At 43.6% G+C, this 19,719-nt stretch overlaps 1 protein-coding gene across 3 annotated transcripts in view; it reads left to right on the top strand.

Annotated features, from left to right (window-relative positions):
• Positions 1-17,752, top strand: part of GPD2 (glycerol-3-phosphate dehydrogenase 2) — an 85,733-nt gene extending 67,981 nt beyond the window's left edge. For all 3 annotated transcript variants that reach the window (XM_083408824.1, XM_083408825.1, XM_083408826.1), the window contains 8 exons: positions 1,071-1,205; positions 2,304-2,479; positions 3,635-3,766; positions 4,864-5,022; positions 7,907-8,019; positions 9,508-9,586; positions 9,698-9,796; positions 13,779-17,752. In XM_083408824.1, coding sequence (XP_083264950.1) covers positions 1,071-1,205; positions 2,304-2,479; positions 3,635-3,766; positions 4,864-5,022; positions 7,907-8,019; positions 9,508-9,586; positions 9,698-9,796; positions 13,779-13,904 — 1,019 coding nt within the window. In that variant the 3' untranslated portion in view covers positions 13,905-17,752. The remainder of the gene's footprint in view (positions 1-1,070; positions 1,206-2,303; positions 2,480-3,634; positions 3,767-4,863; positions 5,023-7,906; positions 8,020-9,507; positions 9,587-9,697; positions 9,797-13,778) is intronic.
• Positions 17,753-19,719: the final 1,967 nt, after the last annotated feature.

The raw sequence follows: 19,719 nt of genomic DNA, 5'->3' as shown, positions 1-19,719 counted from the left end.
CCCAAGGTTTGACCAGATAAAAATATGGTGAAACTTTCGAAGCCACTCAGCACAGTCATTTTGTGTGTGGCTGGCCAAGCTCGGTTTGTATGATGCGTGTGGCAAGTGGTTTGTCTGAATAGTCCCAGGCATATTGTGTTTTTGCACTTGGCTACTTAAGCCACAGTACTAAACACACAGTAACTTTGAGGTTTGCCCAAGCATATAGATTATCTGTTCTTCATTAGCATAGTGCAATTTGGAGTGAACAAATGAGCAATTGGAATACTTGGAGTAGGTGTGTTAACTGCTGTATTTTTTGCTTGCTATGTCAGAAAGCAAGTTAGAGGCAGGCTTGTTATCATTCTGCTCCCAAGAAGATAAGCAAGTTGTGGTTCCAGATATTCACCCTCTATCCAACGATGTGAATAGTGATAATACCAGCAACATGGCTTACCATGCTATCCAAGTATGGCCATTGTATATATGTTTCTAGGAGGACCAGAATCTTAAAAATGATCATGGATGTTCTCAATATTCTATTGAGCTTGAAGGTAATAAGACACATGTATTCTGCTACATGTTGTCGTGCCGAGATCTAAAGTTAACTTTCTAATGCCCTTTGGTGTGTGTCAATATAAACTGCATGTGTACTTAGCTCTTGTCTACTGTAGCATTGTATGGCAGAAAATGCATGCTTTTGAACTGCTGTGGGAGCAGGTTTTTATAATGCCTTTGTGATCAAAAGGTTTCATGATGTTAAGACCTTGGTGGTTGTTAAATTTTGACATCCAGGAAATAGTTTTATGTGATTTCCATTGATGCAAACTTTCATTTTGGGTAAATTAGACTATGTTTTCTTGACACCTCCCTTTTCAAAAATGAGTATATACTGCTTGAACATTAGTCATTATTGAATCAAAAGATGCAGTTGTACCTCTTCTTTCTTTACCTTTCTGTCATTAACATTTGCAGAGCTGGCAATATTATTTCTCCAAGATTACATTGATGGCATATTTTTAAAATTATTATTGTTGTTATTTTTAAAACTGTTGTTCTGATGGGGTTTCTTTTTTTCTTTTCAACCACAGTGAGGAGAGGCGATGTCTTGGCAGCATGGAGTGGGATTCGTCCCCTAGTAACAGACCCCAATTCTAAAGACACCCAGTCCATATCTCGGAATCATGTGGTGCATGTCAGTGACAGCGGCCTTGTGACTATAGCAGGTACCAGACCTTCACTTTCAACCTGAGATGCTTGGGTGGGGGGGAGGGGGTTGAAATGGGTGAGGTGGCTGGGTTCTGCACTTGAAAGAAGCAGTAAGTGGAAGGGCTAAGCCACCCTCTTCCAGCACAATTCTTGTTTTGTTTCAAATGGCACCCTCCCATTACCTCTTGGTAACAGTAAATATTTGTAGACTACGGTTTGTTAGTTCAGTTGTCTTAGCTTGATGGAAGACCCTGTGAGCGCATTTTAGAAGGGAACAGGCACTGGCCTACAAGTGACTTAAATATAAAGGACTATGCACACTGCACACCTCAGGTCATTAGTAGCCGTACCAGTCATACACCAGGTGTATCAGAGACCCATCCTCATCTCTCCCTGCCAGCTACTGATGTGAGCAACAATCAGGTCTGGGTCAAGGCACAGGAACATTGTTCTAGCAAGACAGTAAGCAATAGAGGTGCTTCATAAAGCAACAGGCAATCAAAACAGCTGTGTGGCATATTCGCTGGTCCCAGACACTCAATTCTCCCCATTATAGAGCCTTTTCAACTCAGCGGTTGCACTAGCTGCAGCCAATGCAAAGATTCCAACTTATGCCATGGGGCTTTCCTTCTGCATGCACCCAGCACTCCCCCGCCCCCCAGATCTGCTCAGGAGAACTCCCAGAGCAGCACATGGGGAGAGGAGAGGGGAGATTGTTCTGTTGTGCAAGTGGAAATGTTTGCACTGATGGAATGATCTCCTTAGCACTAAGTTGAATGCAACACCAAGCCAACATGAAAGAGCCTTTGCTCTGACCTTAATAAACTGACAGGCTTTTTTAGTCATTGAATTCTTTATTAGTGAATCGATCATTAACTTTAACGGTCTAGCACTTGGTACCGAGTGAAGTTAGTCAGATGCGTAGACTGCAGTTCTCAGTTCTGAAATAATGGGACTTTTCGAGGGAGAATAGTTTTAAGGGTTGTTTCATGGGATTTGTATTGGATTGTAGCCTGACTTTGTACTTTAGAAACCCCAAACCACAAATTGTTGAGGTAGATAGGAAGTGGCGGATGCAGGGTGCCTTCAGTATCCTTTTACATTAATGTTTCCAGGTGGGAAATGGACAACCTATCGCTCGATGGCAGAGGATACAATTGATGCTGCAGTACGTGCTCACGGCCTGCGTGCCGGTCCCTGTAAGACAGTGGGTCTCTTCTTACAGGGTGGAGAGGGTTGGAGCCCGACTCTTTATATTCGACTGGTTCAAGATTATGGACTTGAGAGTGAGGTGAGGCTTGTGGTGTGATTTCTTTTTAAATCTTAAAACTTTGCCATAAAGAATACAACACCTTGGATCCGGAGAACTGTGAGCAGAGGGGAACGTTATTTTTATTTCACAATACTTGCAGCTTGATTGTACTAAAACCTCAAAGCAGTTTACAGAAAAGGATCTTTCCTAGCCCTCCGTAGCTTCCTGCAGCCAGCCCCCAACCTTTCTCGAGGGTTTCTCGAGGACCCAGTGTGGGCTGGGTTAACTGCAGAGGGGCTGTTGGAGGAAATTACCCCATATCTGGTGGAAGCATCTTCTGTGAGCAGAGGAGTGTGTGACTTCCATCTCACTCGTCCTCTGGATACTGGTGTTGGTAGGGACCATTGCCCTGCCCTACTAACTGATCCAGGTGTTGCCACTACAACCAGCCTACGAATGTTCAGAGGGGCCACGCAGGAAGCAAAGAAGGATGGAAGAGACTGGAATGAAGGCTGGGAATGATGGAGAAGAGGAGGAGAGGGTGCAGCGGGAGAAGCTAGAGTGAGGCAAAAGGTTGGGCAAGGGGTAGTGGAAGAAAGGGAAAGGGGCTTCCCTTCTGTCACTCTTATTTTGGCCCTTACCTAATTCAAAGTTCTTTGTTTAGATTAAGGATTTTTTAAAAGGGCACATGCATCAAATGATTAAATGCCAACTATAAATGTTGTTTAACTGGGCAAAATTGAGCCCTAACCCATTATTATTATTATTATTACTACTATCATGTCTGTTGTTGTTATTATTCTATGCTCTGTAAGCCCAATTTACACAATCCCAATTTTGATCAGTGTGCGCACGCACACACATGCTGTCTCCTAACTGTGACAGTCGAAGAAGCCTCTTGGCTTCTCGGTCCCAAGTGAAGCTATTCTTCAAATGTGACGACAGTAGCAGAAACCTTGAAGCGTCATTAGTCACTGTTCCATTGATACATGCATAGCCGTGTTAGTGCTAGCCTAAGCGTTCCCAGCACGAGCCGTTTCCTCCCACCCAGCCCTCATCGGATGCCGCCTTTGGCCTATTAGTTAACAGGCCACAGGAAAACTGTCAAGGGCAGCTCTGTCTAGATGGAGCTGTATTCTAGGAAGTGCCGACTGATGAAACAGTTCTTTTTTTAACCCGCTCTTGATCCCGTAGGTGGCTCAACATCTCTCAAATACATTTGGGGACAAGGCCTTCGAAGTGGCAAAGTTGGCCCAGGTGACCGGGAAGAGGTGGCCTATTGTTGGAAATCGCCTGGTTTCCGAGTTTCCTTACATTGAGTCTGAGGTATGATAGTGAGACCCTTTGTTGTCGTATTGCTTCTTTCCTTCTCCTCCCCACCCCAGTTGTGTTTAAATGCTCTGCTCCCTTGAAGATGCTTATTCTACCTACTGCCTGGTGACATCAACTCACAGAGGTAGCACTATACACAGCGAAGTTTCCCCTGCCTCATCCTATCCTCCCCACACTTCCCCAGTTTAAATCTTGGCTCTGCCATTAGGCAAGCCAATATCTCTCAGTCTCCATCTGCGACCCCAGCGTGATAAATACTGATTTACCTTACAGGGTTGTTGTTATTATAGGCAAAGTGCTTTTAACATTCTAAATGCTTGCTGTTATCCAGGTAACTCAAATTGTCCTTCCCATTCCCCATAGGGGGGAAAACAGAACAGGGCTGCCGGTAGAAACTGAAGAGGGTGGTATGCTTAGGGAGAAGCAAGCAGCAGGTGGAATTCTGTGTACGCGTATGAGCTAGAAAGGATGTAAAGCAGGACAGGTTTTACAGTGCAGTGAGATAAGCATGCGTTACCTGCTCGTGTGCCTGCACATCAAGCTGCTGTCAAAGGCACGGCTGCAGTGGCCAGTCAAAACACTGGCAATCATATAAGGATCCTGGGAATATTAGGAGGAACAGGCTCACGGCATGTAGCAGTGTGCAAAGGGTACCTTGTAAAGTGCTGATGGTGGAAGATATACTAAGGTTAGGAAGGGATTGCAGTTCTCTAAAGAATATTTATACCTATGGATGACTCTCTCCTTCCCTGCCCAAGAGAACGTGAAGTATAACCTCTGAATTTCTGGGTGAAATGTGTTTTGATCAAATGCGATACCAAATGCACCTCTTTTTAATCCGAGAAAACAAAAGGACAGAGGACCATTGTAGTGTAACAAAAGTTCATCTCAGTAGCCTAGAATGTATGCTTTCGAATCAGGGTGATGGTGGGTAACTCCATCTTGAATCACAGTCTCTATACATTACATTACAATTACATTACCCTCTTTCCCTTTTCTTTTTAGTATTGTAATCTCTCTGTCCAGAGCCAGGCTATTGAACTGAAACAGATCTTTGAGCGCTCTCTCTCTCTGTGTCTCAAATATTGTAGATTGAGTATGCAATCCAAGAGTATGCCTGCACTGCGGTGGATGTGATTGCTCGCCGCACACGCCTGGCCTTCCTGAATGTGCAGGCTGCCGACGAAGCCTTGCCAAGGATAATTGAGATAATGGGGAAGAAGCTCAAATGGAGCGAACAGAAGAAAAAGGTACAAGGGCAGGCCTCTAGGTTCGCAGCAAAAGGATTGTGAGACCCTTCCCCAAGAAACTCCTGGGCATTGGCAAATGAGCCATAGTTGCTTTGGATGTTGTTTTTGTCAGGGTTGTCAGAGTTGTTGGCCTGTGGAGGTTCAAATCCCCACTAAGCCAAGATGCTCGCTGGGTGACTTCACGCCTGCCGCTTTCTCTCAGCCAAACCCTCCTTGCGGGGTTGTTGTGAGATAAATGGTGGAACAGACATGTGTACAGTGGTACCTCGGGTTACAGACTCCGCTCACCCAGAAATATTACCTCGGGTTAAGAACTTTGCTTCAGGATGAGAACAGAAATCGCGCAGCGGCAGCAGGAGGCCCCATTAGCTAAAGTGGTGCTTCAGGTTAAGAACAGTTTCAGGTTAAGTACGGACCTCCGGAACGAATTAAGTACTTAACCCGAAGTACCACTGTTGTTGTTGTTGTTTAGTCGTGTCCGACTCTTCGTGACCCCATGGACCAGAGCACACCAGGCACTCTTGTCTTCCACTGCCTCCCGCAGTTTGGTCAAACTCATGTTCGTAGCTTTGAGAACACTGTCCAACCATCTCGTCCTCTGTCGTCCCTGTCTCCTTGTGCCCTCAATCTTCCCCAACATCAGGGTCTTTTCCAGGGAGTCGTCTCTTCTCATGAGGTGGCCAAAGTATTGGAGCCTCAGCTTCACGATCTGTCCTTCCAGTGAGCACTCAGGGCTGATTTCCTTAAGAATGGATACATTTGATCTTCTTGCAGTCCATGGGACTCTCAAGAGTCTCCTCCAGCACCATAATTCAAAAGCATCAATTCTTCGGTGATCAGCCTTCTTTATGGTCCAGCTCTCACTTCCATACATCACTACTGGGAAAACCATGGCTTTAACTATACGGACCTTTGTTGGCAAGCTGATGTCTCTGCTTTTTAAGATGCTGTCTAGGTTTGCCATCACCTTTCTCCCAAGGAGCAGGCGTCTTTTACTTTAACTCCTTGGAGGGGTGTGTGTACCCTAATTTTAGTCCCATAGGACGCTCCGTCCCATAGGACGCACCTAGGTTTTTTTTTTGGGGGGGGGGAAATAAAGGAAAAATTTCCCCTCTTTATTTCCCCCCCAAAACCAGGTCGGGGAAACCGAACCAGGTCGAGGAACAGCGGGATGGCGGTGCTGCTCTTCCCTGCTGTCCCCCGAGCTTGTGGGGCTGGCCGATGTCTGCCCAGCACGCGGGGCGCTCTGTTTCTGTGCGCCTGGCCCGCTGGGCGGCAGGCTGCTATCCGCAGCGAGGGGAGCCCTGCGGGGAACTCCTGCAGGGCTCCCCATGCTGCGGATGTCTGCCCGGCGCGAGGGGCGCTCTGCTTCAGGGCGCCTCTCGCACCGGGCGGCAGGCTGCTATCTGCCCGGCGCTCCGGGAAGCAGGCTGCTATTCGCAACCTAGACAGTCCTGCGGGAACTCCCGCAGGGCTGCCTAGGCTGCGGATGTGTTCCCGAAGCGCCGGGCGCTCTGCTTTCAGCGCGCCCGGCGCTCTGGGAAGCAGGCTGTGGATGTCTTCCTGAAGCCTGGAGAGCGAGAAGGGTCGGTGCGCACCGACCCCTCTCGCTCTCCAAGCTTCAGCGAAAGCCTGCATTCGCCCCATAGGACGCACCCAGATTTCCCCTTCATTTTTGCAGGGGGAAAAGTGTGTCCTATAGGGCGAAAAATACGGTATGTGTGCACGCGCATACACATATGCACAGTCACGCAAGGGCACACACACCCTATTCTGGTTGGGCCCAAACCACATGCTATGTTTACTCAAGCTGTGCTGCTAAAATAGCCTCCCTTTGGGGACTGATCACCCTCCCTGCTGTAACATTTGGAGGTGCTCACCTTCTTCCCAGAGTTCCCTTTCCCCCAAAAGCCATGGTGGAGAGAGAGGAGATAAACATGACCCAGTCCACATGGTGAGCACTGCAACTCTTGCCGTAACAGACCTGTTACTGAGGGCAGGTCGATTCCTGCCACCATGGCCTTCCTGTGGTGCATGTAGTTTGCACTGGAAAAAAGAATGTCTTTCATAAACGTGCTTCCCCCCTCCCTGCCGCCCCCAGTAGCTGTACTTCATGTGATCAAGGAGTTCCAGTATCTTGTTTTCAGGCCTTTTGAAGCTAACTTACTTGCTATGGAAAACAATATTTTGTCAAAGCAGGATAGCTGGTTTCATCTGTAAGTCCCTACTTCCTCAAAGGAGCAGAGCCTGGAAAACACTGAACGTGGTCAGGCACATTGAATACAGGAGCAGAACAGCAAGGAGCAGAAAACAGTGCAAAGTGAAGTTTTGGAATGGGAGAGGGGATTTGAAGATTCCCAACTAGGGGCTGCCTCATTGTCCTGCTGCCTGAAGAGAGTAATCACAGCAAATGCCAGAAGCCCTCAAAAATTGGATGCATTAAAGCCTGTGTCTCGCCATTTAGTGTATTTATTGTAGCTATAAGATACCAGCATTAAATTTAAAGGCCATCTCTTGTCCCTTTCTGTCTGCAAGCACAAGTCTTGCTGACATCGCTGCTAGTTGCATGTGTGGATTGAGGGCACGTTAGAGCCTTTAAAATCTTTACATTGCACGTCTCCCGGAGTAATTATCGCTTGATAATCAACACTTGTACAACCAAACCAGTGATCTAGCTGAAGCATGAAATGCTGCCTAATCTTAATTACCTTGTTCACCTTTAAGCACTTTTTGGTCATCAACTGCTGATATTCCTCTAAGGACCAGCAATTATAATTAAGTGAAAGGAGCCAGTAAAACATTACAGCAAAGAAGGAATTCGGAATGTAAATATTTGCTGTTACCCTAGAGTTGAGACACTGTGTGCTGCTCTCTCTCTGTATAGGAGCAGCTTGCAGAGGCGAAGAAGTTTTTGTACTACGAAATGGGCTACAAGGCACGATCAGAGCAACTGACGGATCGCAGTGAAATCACTTTGTCCCCAGGAGATATTGAGAGGTAAATACATTGTGCAAGGTAGTAGTTGCTGTTCTCTGGGGTCTAGACAGAACTGCAGTGGGTAGGTGGCAAGTGTTAAGAACAAAACCCCCAGCTGCGCAAGCTGGGCTGAGGTGGCAGATCCTTTTATTTAATTTTGCTGCCATTGTACGTGATCTTTCTTTGTGTTTATTTGCCACATTTGAGGCTGGCTTGAGGGGTGTATGGGGTGTTAGGGGACGGGTAGGACCTCTGGTGGGGGATACATTGTGCTCCTTCTGGGGTACTTGGTCCACCTTTGGTCCCCACCCTGCACTCAGCTCTCACCTGTGGCTCCTAGAATCTGTAAGCGTGTGCCAGTGCCCACACTCTTGGAAATGGCTTTGACTGGCCTTTCCTTCTCCATGCGAAAACAGACTCCGGCAGATTAAGTGGATGAGACCAATAGTGGGTCCAACGGTCAAAAAGGCAGTTTCTGCATGAGCTGTAGGGGGAAATGGTGGGCAGATGGGGCTTGGCAACCTGGGAAGGTTCCCCATCTAGGAGAAGGAAAACTGATCCTAAACCACCACATCTTTGGGAGAAGGAAGATTAAAGAGCCCTACATAAATCAGGAGTGGAGTCCCTAGGATGGTTGGATGGCATCCTATGCACCTCCTTCTGGCAACTCCTGGATCACATCAGCGAGGCTGAGAGGGAGGTCTTGTCATCTGGGCAGCCCAGGACCTCCATAGACACTGCCTAGACTTGCGCCTAGGGGAGGTCACTTCAGCTTGATCTCACCCCCAGAGTACTCCGTTGTCTCTCGAGACAGGCAGATGCCATTAGGTTGCCTTGACTGACTGTTTGACATTCCCTGATTGGCTAAGAGCATCGGGCATAATTATATCTCTGTCTTGGCTCAACATCTGTTGGGTCTGTGTATGACACTGCCTTGTGTATTCAGATGATTAATCCATCTGGTCCATTAACACACTCTCTCTCTCTATGCTGACTTGTAGTGGCTCTCCCGCTCTTTTAAGCCAGGGATGAGGAACCTCTATGGCCCTCCAGATATTGTTGGGTTCCCACTTCCCACCAGCCCCAGCCAGCAGTCACAGATGATAGGACTTGTAGTCTATCGACATCTGGCGAGCCACATATGTTTCTGATCCCTGCTTTAGGCAGACATTTTACCCACTTCTGCTACCAAGTTTATTCAACTGGAGATGCCAGGGACCAAATCTGTGTGTTTGTGTGGGAAAGTATGTGCTCTACTATTGAGCTGCACCTCCTTCCCCAAGCTGACTGAATCCTGGCAGTACTTGGTATGGTAGAAGGTGGTATGTTATGGCATTAAAATGAGGAAAGATGAATAGTGTTGGTGACAATAACCGTGGCACTGTCTGATGGTGGAGATTTTGCAAGGAAGGAGGAGAACATCCCATAGATTTAGGTTGGGCTTCTTTATAAAACTGCTTTTGCTGTTTGGCATTATATAGCTGTTTCCTGAATTATCCAATTTTGCAGATATAAAAAGAGATTCCACATGTTTGATAAAGATGGCAAAGGCTTTATTACCATAGTGGATGTGCAGCGTGTGTTGGAGGTAACATTTTACTTACCTTAAAAAATACTATCAAAATTGCCCGACGTGCTATTAATAGTGTTTTGTTAATCCAGGATTGTGGGTTTTTTTTCCTTTCATAAACTTTTATAGAGCATCAACTTTCAAATTAATGAAAGAGCACTCCACGAGATTTTGAATGAAGTAGATCTGAACAAGAATGGGCAGGTTGAACTCAATGAGTTTTTGCAGGTAAGTTGGTTCCTTTTAAATATGTGTGGTTGTTATTATGCATATATTTTATATGCAAAGTATAGCATGACAAGAAGGGGTGGGCAGGCAGCCCAAGCAAGCTAGAGGGAGGGGGTAGCCAAAACAGGCTGTAGCAGCCCCTCAGCTCTGCTGGCTTCTTTGTCTGCCATCCTTGTGGGCCCTGCCCCTGAGATCCAGCTCCAGCTCCCCAGGCCACTTGACACCACCACAGTGGCATCTTGGAAGTCAAACGGAATCCCTTCCAGAAGTCCGTTCAGCTTCCAAAACGTTTGGAAACCAAGGTGTGGCTTCCGATTGGCTGCAGGAAGCTCCTGCAGCCAATCAGAAGCTGCGGAAGCCCCATTGGACATTCAGGTTCCAAAGAACATTCACAAACTGGAACACTCACTTCTGGGGTTGTGGCGTTTGGGAGCCAAAACGGATAAGTACCAAGGCGTTCAGGATCCAAGGTACGACTGTACTAGCTGCTCTCATCCTCTGAGGCTGGCCTTGTAATCCACTGCTGCCACTGCTTGATTACCATGGAGAGTGACAGAGAAGCAGTGCAGGGAGGTGGAAGACACCCAGAATGCAATTTTAGCCTATGATCTGGCTGTCACATAGTGCAGGCAGGTAGGCCTTGAAATCAAGGTCTCTGAAAATCATTTAATATTTACCTTTTCATCTTAGATTTTTGTCAGCAAATTGGTAATGGGAATGCTGTTCCTCGGTTGGGCAAAACATTAAATCCTTTGTTTCAAACTTGGTTGTGTTGACTCCTTAGGTTTCTTCCTACTCACCCCTGCAGCTTCTCCCTTTTAAAAAATTGATCTCCAGCCTACTTTCCCTCTTAACCAATTCTAGTAGACTTGGCTTAAATTTAAGCAGGCAAATTTTCATGCTCAGAGTTTGTCCTTTCCATGCTCATAACACTGACTTGTATGGAGACTGATTAAATATTGATTTAATATTTCTCCTGATTATTTAAATTAATGAATTTACAGGATGTTTGTTTATTTTGCGCATGGGCAACATGTTAGATGCCACTTAGTCTGGTGGTGAATCAGCACAGCGTTGCTCACATTGTCCAACATAAGGGCCAACGGCCCAGGACATGATTCCTTCTTAGTGGTCCAATGCTGAATATAAATTCAGGATTTTTTTGCTCTTTTCAGAGGCTAGCTGTATCTGTGATTTTGTAAACCATTTAAATGCAGGTTGGAAGGATGTTTGCTACATAGTAGCCAATGGTTGGACAGACAGATTTTCCTTTTTTAAAAAAATCATTCTTTTTTTGTTCCAGCTATATGATAGGGATGGAATATCTTGCATAATCTCTTCCCATCTCATTATTACACCTATTTAAAAACTGAAATTCAAAAAGAGGGGAGAAGCAAAACAATATGCCTGCAAGCAGAATTGGAACCCCAGTTTTTGATGTCTCTTCTCAACCTTGCTAGCAAGCATAGCTAGCGGTAACCGGAGTTTTACTGAGTTCTAGACATCGTGGCAGTTCTAGACGTCATTGCTACGAATCAGGAAGTGGAGGAGAGTATCAGCACACAGGAGGCGGAGGAGAAATTGGCTAACACGAGCCTCGAGTTGTGTGTTTGCCTTGATGTTTGAACTCTGCCACTTGCATATCAATTGGCCTGTGAATTGCTCCCTTATCCTATAAAACCAGAGGGGAGAAAATTGGTCTGTGGTTTTGTGGGTGCAGACGGTGGAACATAGGAACACACGTGTCTTTAATTCCAATGCTGCAAAATACACAAGCTCTAAAGAGGCTTCTGAAATGCGTCTAGGCATCCATTTGACTCCTTTCATACAAGCAGCGGCTTATTTGTTTTCCATTGCCAGCCAGGTTTGTTTTTGTAGAGCCTTCCTTGGTTAGGTTTTTCAAATGACTGCCAGGTCCTTCCTGCGCAGTGGCAATGATGAATGCAGAACATGAGATAAATTAATGCTGGGGATTTTGGTCAATGTCAGCCCTTTCTTCACTGTGTCAAGTTAAACAAACAAGATCAAGGCAAAGGAAAATGGTAATTGTCTCTCTCAAGATGGGTTGCAGATAAGAGCACTGTTGAATCTAAATGTGGAAATTTTCGCAGGTTGAGTCTAGCATATTATATATATATTTGTGTGTTTATATGTATATTCTCCCCCCTTCCACACTTAGTAGACTAAGTTATGCGAGTACATTTATTTATACAGAGGTTTAAAATAGAAAATTTGCCTGTAATGTAAATCACGTTAAGGCGTTTTTTTTAAAAAAAAAATCTACTCCCCACTCCCAGCTAACATTACAGTTTCCCCTTTCTCATTTATTCTAAGGCTCCAAAATTAACAGGATTTAATTTTAGATTTTGAAAGTCTTATTCTGTATTGGTAGCACTTTGATTTCATGATTGCATTTGTTTAAAATTTGGCTTGTTTTGTCAGTGCCATCATGTTAAGATGAAATAGCTTATCCTGCCGTATGTTATTTGTGATTTTTTTTTAAAGGGACCATCTTTATTGTGCTTTGCACATTTCAGATATTTAGGGGTGCGTGCTTAAATCCATTTAACACAGATTTGCATTTTTCATTTAAATTTCCAGCCTATCTTATCCCAAGTACTTGGGCCAGGCAATAATACCAAACAAGCCAATAAAACTAATAATGCCTATTTAAAATATAAAATGCAATGTTTAATTCATCTTGTTCTATACCAGTTTCTCTCCTGCCATCCAGAGCCTGTAAAAAACAAGATCTGGTTGCATTTTTGGAAAATATTCATAATTCAGGACTATACCAGTTTAGAATACAGAGTAGGGGAACTCTTGTTTGACATTGCCTCTGCGTCAGGCAGAAGGCTTTTTGTCTAGCCACATCCCTGGTGTGCTATATTTGTAGGTAAGGGGTGCTTTTCATACACAAACACTTTGGGACAGGTGATTTCACACTGCATGTATTCCTCAGTTGGCGTTGACCCACGTGGATATAATGTATTGTCATCACAAGCAGGCGGGTAAAAAGGAGAACTTCTGCGAGGAGTAGGTCTTTTCATTTATTAGACACACATGATGATTCTTTGAATAAATAGGATGATGAGTGGCCTACTTCTGTTTTCTTCTTTGATACCTGTTTCCTAGATTTTTAAATCTCCAGGGCAGGGACATATCCTTCTGTTCTTTGAAAGTACCATGCTCATGGGTGATGTTACTGTTGCTGTTGCATCCATTCGTGTTAGTCTAGTCCTTCAGATGCTTCAACCTGCTTCAACACCATGGCTTTTCTCAAGTAGCCAGAAGAGCTCCAATGAATACTGGACTGCGCTTGCTTAGGCAGTCCAATGAGTTAACATAAAAGTCAGAAATATTCATATCTATATATACTTATATCTATATGTAGATATATATATATAGCTGTATATAGATATCTGTGTGCACATACACACATATACATACAGAGAGAAAGAGATGAATATCCTGGAGGAATTTCTGATTGCTCAGGAAAAGGAAAATTGGCCAAATAATGCCTTGCACATTGTTCATTCATCTCTGCTTTGGCCCTAAAGGAAAAAAAGTCAGAGAAGTAAAACGAGAGTGTGGCTTGTAGCATTTGCTGTCAGGTTGATAATTGTGCGATGCAAGCCCAGCATACCAAATAGGGCTGGAAGAGCACTTTTCCAATTGTTCTGTTGGCTTTCTCATTGGAGTAGCAGCAACATGGAATCAGAATACTATTAAGAGAGCATGCCCACCAGTGGTAATATTGAAGATGCTGTGCTCATCTTCTGAGGTGTGGAGGGTGGTGACACAAGAGCGATGCTTCTCAGTGGTCTTCCACTCTGGATTTTGAGAGTGAAGCCTGGCTCTACTTCACCACAGAGTTTTGTAATGTGTTAACGTTTGCTCGTGTGTTAAGACATTATTATATATATATATATATATCTAAATGAATGAGTCTTCTCAATCCTGGTGTTTGTTTGTGTTTTAGCTCATGACTGCTATCCAGAAAGGATTTGTCTCTGGAAGCCGTCTAGCTGTACTTATGAAAGCTGCAGAAGAGAACATCCACCAGCGCGATAGGATTTCAGTAGATCGGAGTGGTGGCGGTCTGTGAGTTTTGGGAACCCTCGGCTGCAAAATGGTGGATCTCCTGTTGCTGCTGAAAAACATTCCAGTGCTTTCAGATGTGTCCCGCTTCCTCTGCTTGATCTGTCTGGCATTGAGCAACCGTACGGAAAAAACACTGTTGCAGTCTGCTTACTTAACAGTCTACTATTGCAGTCCTTAAAGTTCTACTACCATTTTGACTTTTGGCCTCCTTAACTGGGTATATGTTTCTGCTTTCTGCAGAATCAGTGGTGGACATGCATTTGGAGTGAGGGAACTCTGCCCCCAGTGCCTTTTTCTGGGCAACTCCTGGGGGATCTGCACTACACCTTGGCTGCCCTTGGGGCCCATGACAGGAGATCCAGGTGCAGTTTCATTCTGCCACCTGAACTGGGACAAGAAAAAATCCTTTTCTACCTTAGTAAGGTGGCCCCTGGTTCTCTTCTCCTATCTTGCTGCTTTGATTTGGCAGAAGTGGAAGGTGCCAGCATGCCTTTAGTGTCTTATACGTCAGCTTGTTTATTAAACTTCTGGATTGCTTTTCCCTTTTTCTTTTAGGAGAATTGTGTTGTGCTAAATATTCATCTTGTTGCCTAGAACTTTGGGGATGATTGTATTATTATTATTATTATTATTATTATTATTATTATTATTATTATTACTGGTATTGCAAAGCTATTAAAGCATGCATGTCGTTTTAAAAAAATGGAGTGATTTGTTGTTGGGGAGAATAAGAGTTCTCACATCCGGATTTTCCATTGAATATTGCACAAAATATAAATGTATGTCCTGAAAATTGCCATGATAATTGTGTCCGGGTTGGAGGACATATTGAGTTCAACATATTTAAGTCTCATTGAAACTAGTGGGGCGTACTCAATTATGTCCTTCACCTGTGATTTACAGGTGAATTTCTGAAATCACTTTAAGACAAGCATAAGTTTAGAAGCACAACACAAGATTATTATGATCATTATTTAAATGGTGCCTATTATGCCACCATGGGAAAACGCAACATTATGGATGGAAGTTTCATCCCTGTTATTTCTTCTATAGCAAGTGGTAAAGTTTGTGGTGCATATACAGTAGTTGGGTTTCTTGTGAGGTTTCTATCGTGTTTTTAATGCCAGTATCTCAATTTATTGTTCGTTTATGGAGAATGCACAAAACAAAGCACAAGCCGAAACTATTCTAGCATCTCAGCATGTTTTGCTAGAGAAACATGGAGCTGGATTTCATTTAATTATTATTAAGGTAGCCTGTTTGATTTTGGGCACGCTTTTGAAGCATGGGTTTTCATTTATCTTTTGCCTTCCAATTAAGTGGGATAATGTCACTCAGGTCACTTGGAAGCTTTCTTTTTGCTGTCTGCAAAATAAAGGAATAGTATGCAGCAAAGAGAAAAGTTGACATCAGGTGGGCCTTTATTTTGATATCTCTAAGGGCTTTTACCCTCATGCCAGTTTTTTTATTTAAGGGATACTCCTGTAAGAATTGACATGGGAAAGTTCTGCACTATTTTAACGGCATGTCGAGATCGTTTTCATCATCATTATTACTCTTATTATCATTATTTATTATTGTCAGTTTCACCCCCTGAGTGATGCAAAGAGGGCATCCCAGGGAACAAAACGTAGGAATTGGCCCTTAATAGCATGTAGATGTACGAAGGGTTTCTGTGCACAGGGCTTTTCAGTACTGGCATATACTGCAGGATCCTTCTAATGGACCATGGAACTATCTTAATATTCTTGCAATGCCATCCCCAAACCTCTCCCCTGGCAAAAACACTTTTTGAAGGTGTAAGAGGGTGTTTACTGCTAGGAATAGCTGCAAGTGTATTAAAAGCAACCCGGCAACTAACTTTTAGAAGGATCCATTCACATTTTTGCATGTTTTTTTTTTTTTCATTCTCAAGATGAAGGCGAAGAGCCACAATCTAGTAAAAGATATTTGAGGGCAACGTTCTCAGAGGCCTGCTGTGAAATTCCATTCAGACATTTCTTTTTGCCATGATCAAGGTCCCTCAGACTTACTGTTTTCTATGTTGGCAGTAGCAGGAAGGAAATGGAGAAGAAACAGATTTGTCTTGCTTTTAGACCCTGAGCTTTTCAGATAGACTTGAAACATGTGACTAAATCCTTTTGTATGTTTGGACATTTGAGACGTCTGTCTCTGAGCACAAAGGGTTATTTTGTACTCTCGGCTGCTTCCCCTCCACACCACCAACACACATTGGGCTGGTTTTTTCATATCTGTTTTCATCCCCTTATATATGTGTATGTGCATCTAGTTTGGGGGACATGAAAAATCAGCACCAACCATTAATTGGAAACTTGCTTTCCCACATATTGCAGAATGTGGGGAAATGACTACCGTATTTTTCCGTGTATAAGACGCCCCCGTGTATAAGACGCCCCTTATTTTTTTGGATTCAAAATTAAGAAAATGCACTATACACTCTCCGTGTATAAGATGACGCCTTATTTTAAACTTCAGAAATTTAGGAGAAAATATAGTCTTCTACACGGAAAAATACTGTATTTATTTGCACCCCTAAAAGGGTGTGTGTGCCAATATTTGTATATAATCAAAGTAGCATTTTAAAATTTCATACCTTCAGACAAAGGAACATCTGCTATCATGTTCTCTCTCTCTCTTTCTCTAACCATTAGCTTAGCAGTAGGGCTTTTAGCACTGAAGAGCAATGGGTATCCAAGCCATGTTACTTTAGACCTGTCAGAATGAAAACCTCAGCACAAAAGTGTTTTCAAAATGCATATAAACCTTTATATGCACATTAACAGAAGGCAACACAGGATTTCCAGCAATGTCTAGTTATGCCAATAACTTTAGCCCTGTCGGGGCATCATGAGCTCCTGTTTTCAACAACACAGGAGCATGGAGCAGGCAGCACCATGTAGATTTGCATCTGATGTCATGTACTTCCCCCCAAGGTCTGTACATACAGCACAACACTTGTGAAAACTTTCCCAGAACCTTGATTATGATGGGGTGACCTTCATGCGCACCACTATGTTAATGAATGGCCCTTCCCTAGAGACGTCGGTGGGACTCCTTGGTGTGGTTCCATTCCTTTCTCCCGTAGCTCTTTAGCCTAGGCATTACTCTCCTCGCCATTTGCTACCAACACGTCCACACCATGAGCGTGCGCTTGTAGTGGAGGTCCTTTTCCTTTCTTCCGTAGTTTTATAGTATGCACGTACCCCCATTTTGGGTTGGATCTCTCTGAATGTCTTTCGCTTTGTGACGCGAGAGTCACACGTGCGCCACTGCTTTGTACAGGGAGCGAAAAGTTATGCGCATCATACTTGACTGATTCAGTCAAATGATAGGTGGAGAATGACTTGATTGGCACGGTGTTCTGGATTTTTGTTGTTGTAAGTTTGGAAGATGGTCACGTGCGGGAAATAGAAAGCACGTGCAGGGTTTTTACTTTTCCCAGATAATAATTCTGTATAATGCCACAGTGTTCCAAAAAGAAAGCCAAAACAATGAACAGCCAAACAGCCCTGTGTTTTGGTGTTTGTGTGTGTATGCACACGTACCTATATGCATACATATACATATGTACTTTGCCGCATGTTTTTCCATCTGGCACTTTTATGTATTGTGACGGGTTATTGTTCAGGATTGGACTGTTAAATACTGTGTTTGAGGCTGGGTTGTCATTTTTATAACTGTCTCTGTGTTTTATTGTCATTATTTATTACTTTTGATATACAGAATGAGCTGCATGCATTTATAGAGCAATAAGAGGATGTATTTAATGTGCCTTGTTTTTAACTGAATAAGAACTGAACACATGAATCAATAAAACTGATTAAAATGGTCCACTCGCTGGCATTTTGATGTTACCGGCAGTTACGGAAATAAAGTTGATTAGTCTGGAACTTTACCCTCCCTTCTCTTGCGCCTCCTCCCCACCCCACCGGTGGTTAAAAGTTTAAAACAGATTCTTCTTAAACCTCCAGTTTTAAGGGATAATACAAATTACTGGCCTTAACTCTGTGTATCTGGTTGGGCAAATTAGGAGTTAACATCCAAAGAAGCTTGTCATGAGGTATTAATAGTAGATGTCCATTTTGGAATACAGTAGAATATATTTCCATTGCTACCATGGAGGGCTTTCCCCCTCTTTTTTCTCTCTCCTCCCCACACTGTGAGATCAGAAAATGGCAACAGCCCACAAATTGTTACCAGGACGGACTTATTTATTTATTTTGTTTCATTCAACCCAAAGCTCTTCAGGCACCATGTCCCCCGCCCACACTGATGAATTTTATCATGACTAAAATCAATAGGAATAAATGGAAAAGATTGCATAATCCATTTTGATCATCTTGCATGTCAGGTTAGTCCAGAGTTGCCAAGTGCTGATAAATGTTCTGAAAAGAGAGGGAGGGGGGAAGCTATATATTTTCATTGACAGCAAATCAGCTAAGCTGTTTATAAGTTTTTAACGCATTAAAAATAAGAGTCATTCTCATATTCTTTTATAGTCCCAAATTTACGTTTGGCGCATGGGCTTTTTCAGATTATGGTTTTTGTTTCTTAACGTTTGCTGTCAGAATGCATTTGTTTTGCTTCGTCATGTGAATGCTGTGTGGTTGGCGGCTGGAACATTATGAAATGTTTAGAATCAGTGCATCTTGAGCACATAACTGCACCCCCCCCCCAAAAAAAATACGGTTGTGTAGGTGATGTTTTCGGAGACACATTATCCCACCAAAAACCTCAGAGCCTGCTACCTTCCTTATGCTCAAAAGCATTAATGCACCTCCACCCCACATCCTTGCATGTGCTTTTAGAGGGATAGTTGCCCTCTCCACAGAGATAGATAAATGAATTCATAATAAACCTAGTGAAAAGGATGTGCCGTGGCCAAGGTTTCAGGCTCCAAACACATAGGAAAAGGAGGACGCGCATTTCAGCAGCGAGCCTGGAAAATACCAAGTGCTTAGAGTGAATTCCCACATCAAATTTGAACTGATTGCATTTGATTGGGGGAGATTATAAAAGAGAGCAACATCTTCAGTGATGTGCGTTTTGCCGCTTAAATGAGTTCTGTTTCTCACCCGCTGAAAATGAAGGGCCTCTCAAGTTTGCCCATCTCCTCCTGCCTTTTTAGTCTCATTCCTTCCCACCTCCCAATTATCCACTGGAGGTATGAAACGTATACAGAGGCGCAAGAGCATTCATGCTGTACAATATTTGCACAGGTGTTGTGATCAGGAGGCTGCTGCGGGCTTCAGTCCAGAATCAATACTTCACTCAATCTGTGTGAGACACAACTAATTTAGGAGAATTCCTGGTCTTCTCTCCCTGCGAGAATCTCTGCTTTCCATAAACTGTCAGTGGCTAATTCCTTGCTAAATGGTGCTGTGCCTATTCTTAATTCACCTGGAGTTTTTCTTTTTCTGAAGGCATAAGCATACATTAGGTTATTGAGCTGGATTTGTACTGAAGTGCAGAGAGATTTGCTATTAAATCTGCACACACACACACACACACACACACCCGGAAATACTGTTAAGCTGTTACATTTTGGTATGTATAACTGAAGCTTTAATTTGGCCCTCATTGGGTGTTAATTCAAACTCGTTAATTCCTTAAAAGTTTTTTTTTTCCTTTTTAAGCGGGTGCAATATCTTGAATTATCTGTTATTCAACAGCTGCACCGTCTGAAGAACATCTGTTCTTCACATGATGCAGAGCTACATGCTTTCTGTGGTGTACTTTCTTGGTTTAAGCACAGTCTCTGTAACGATAAAATCACTAGCTGCAATCTGGTTAAAAAA

Source organism: Podarcis tiliguerta, assembly GCF_965153285.1.
Source record: "Podarcis tiliguerta genome assembly, chromosome: 1".
Lineage (NCBI taxonomy): Eukaryota > Metazoa > Chordata > Lepidosauria > Squamata > Lacertidae > Podarcis > Podarcis tiliguerta.
This window is presented reverse-complemented; position numbering and strand designations above follow the sequence as displayed.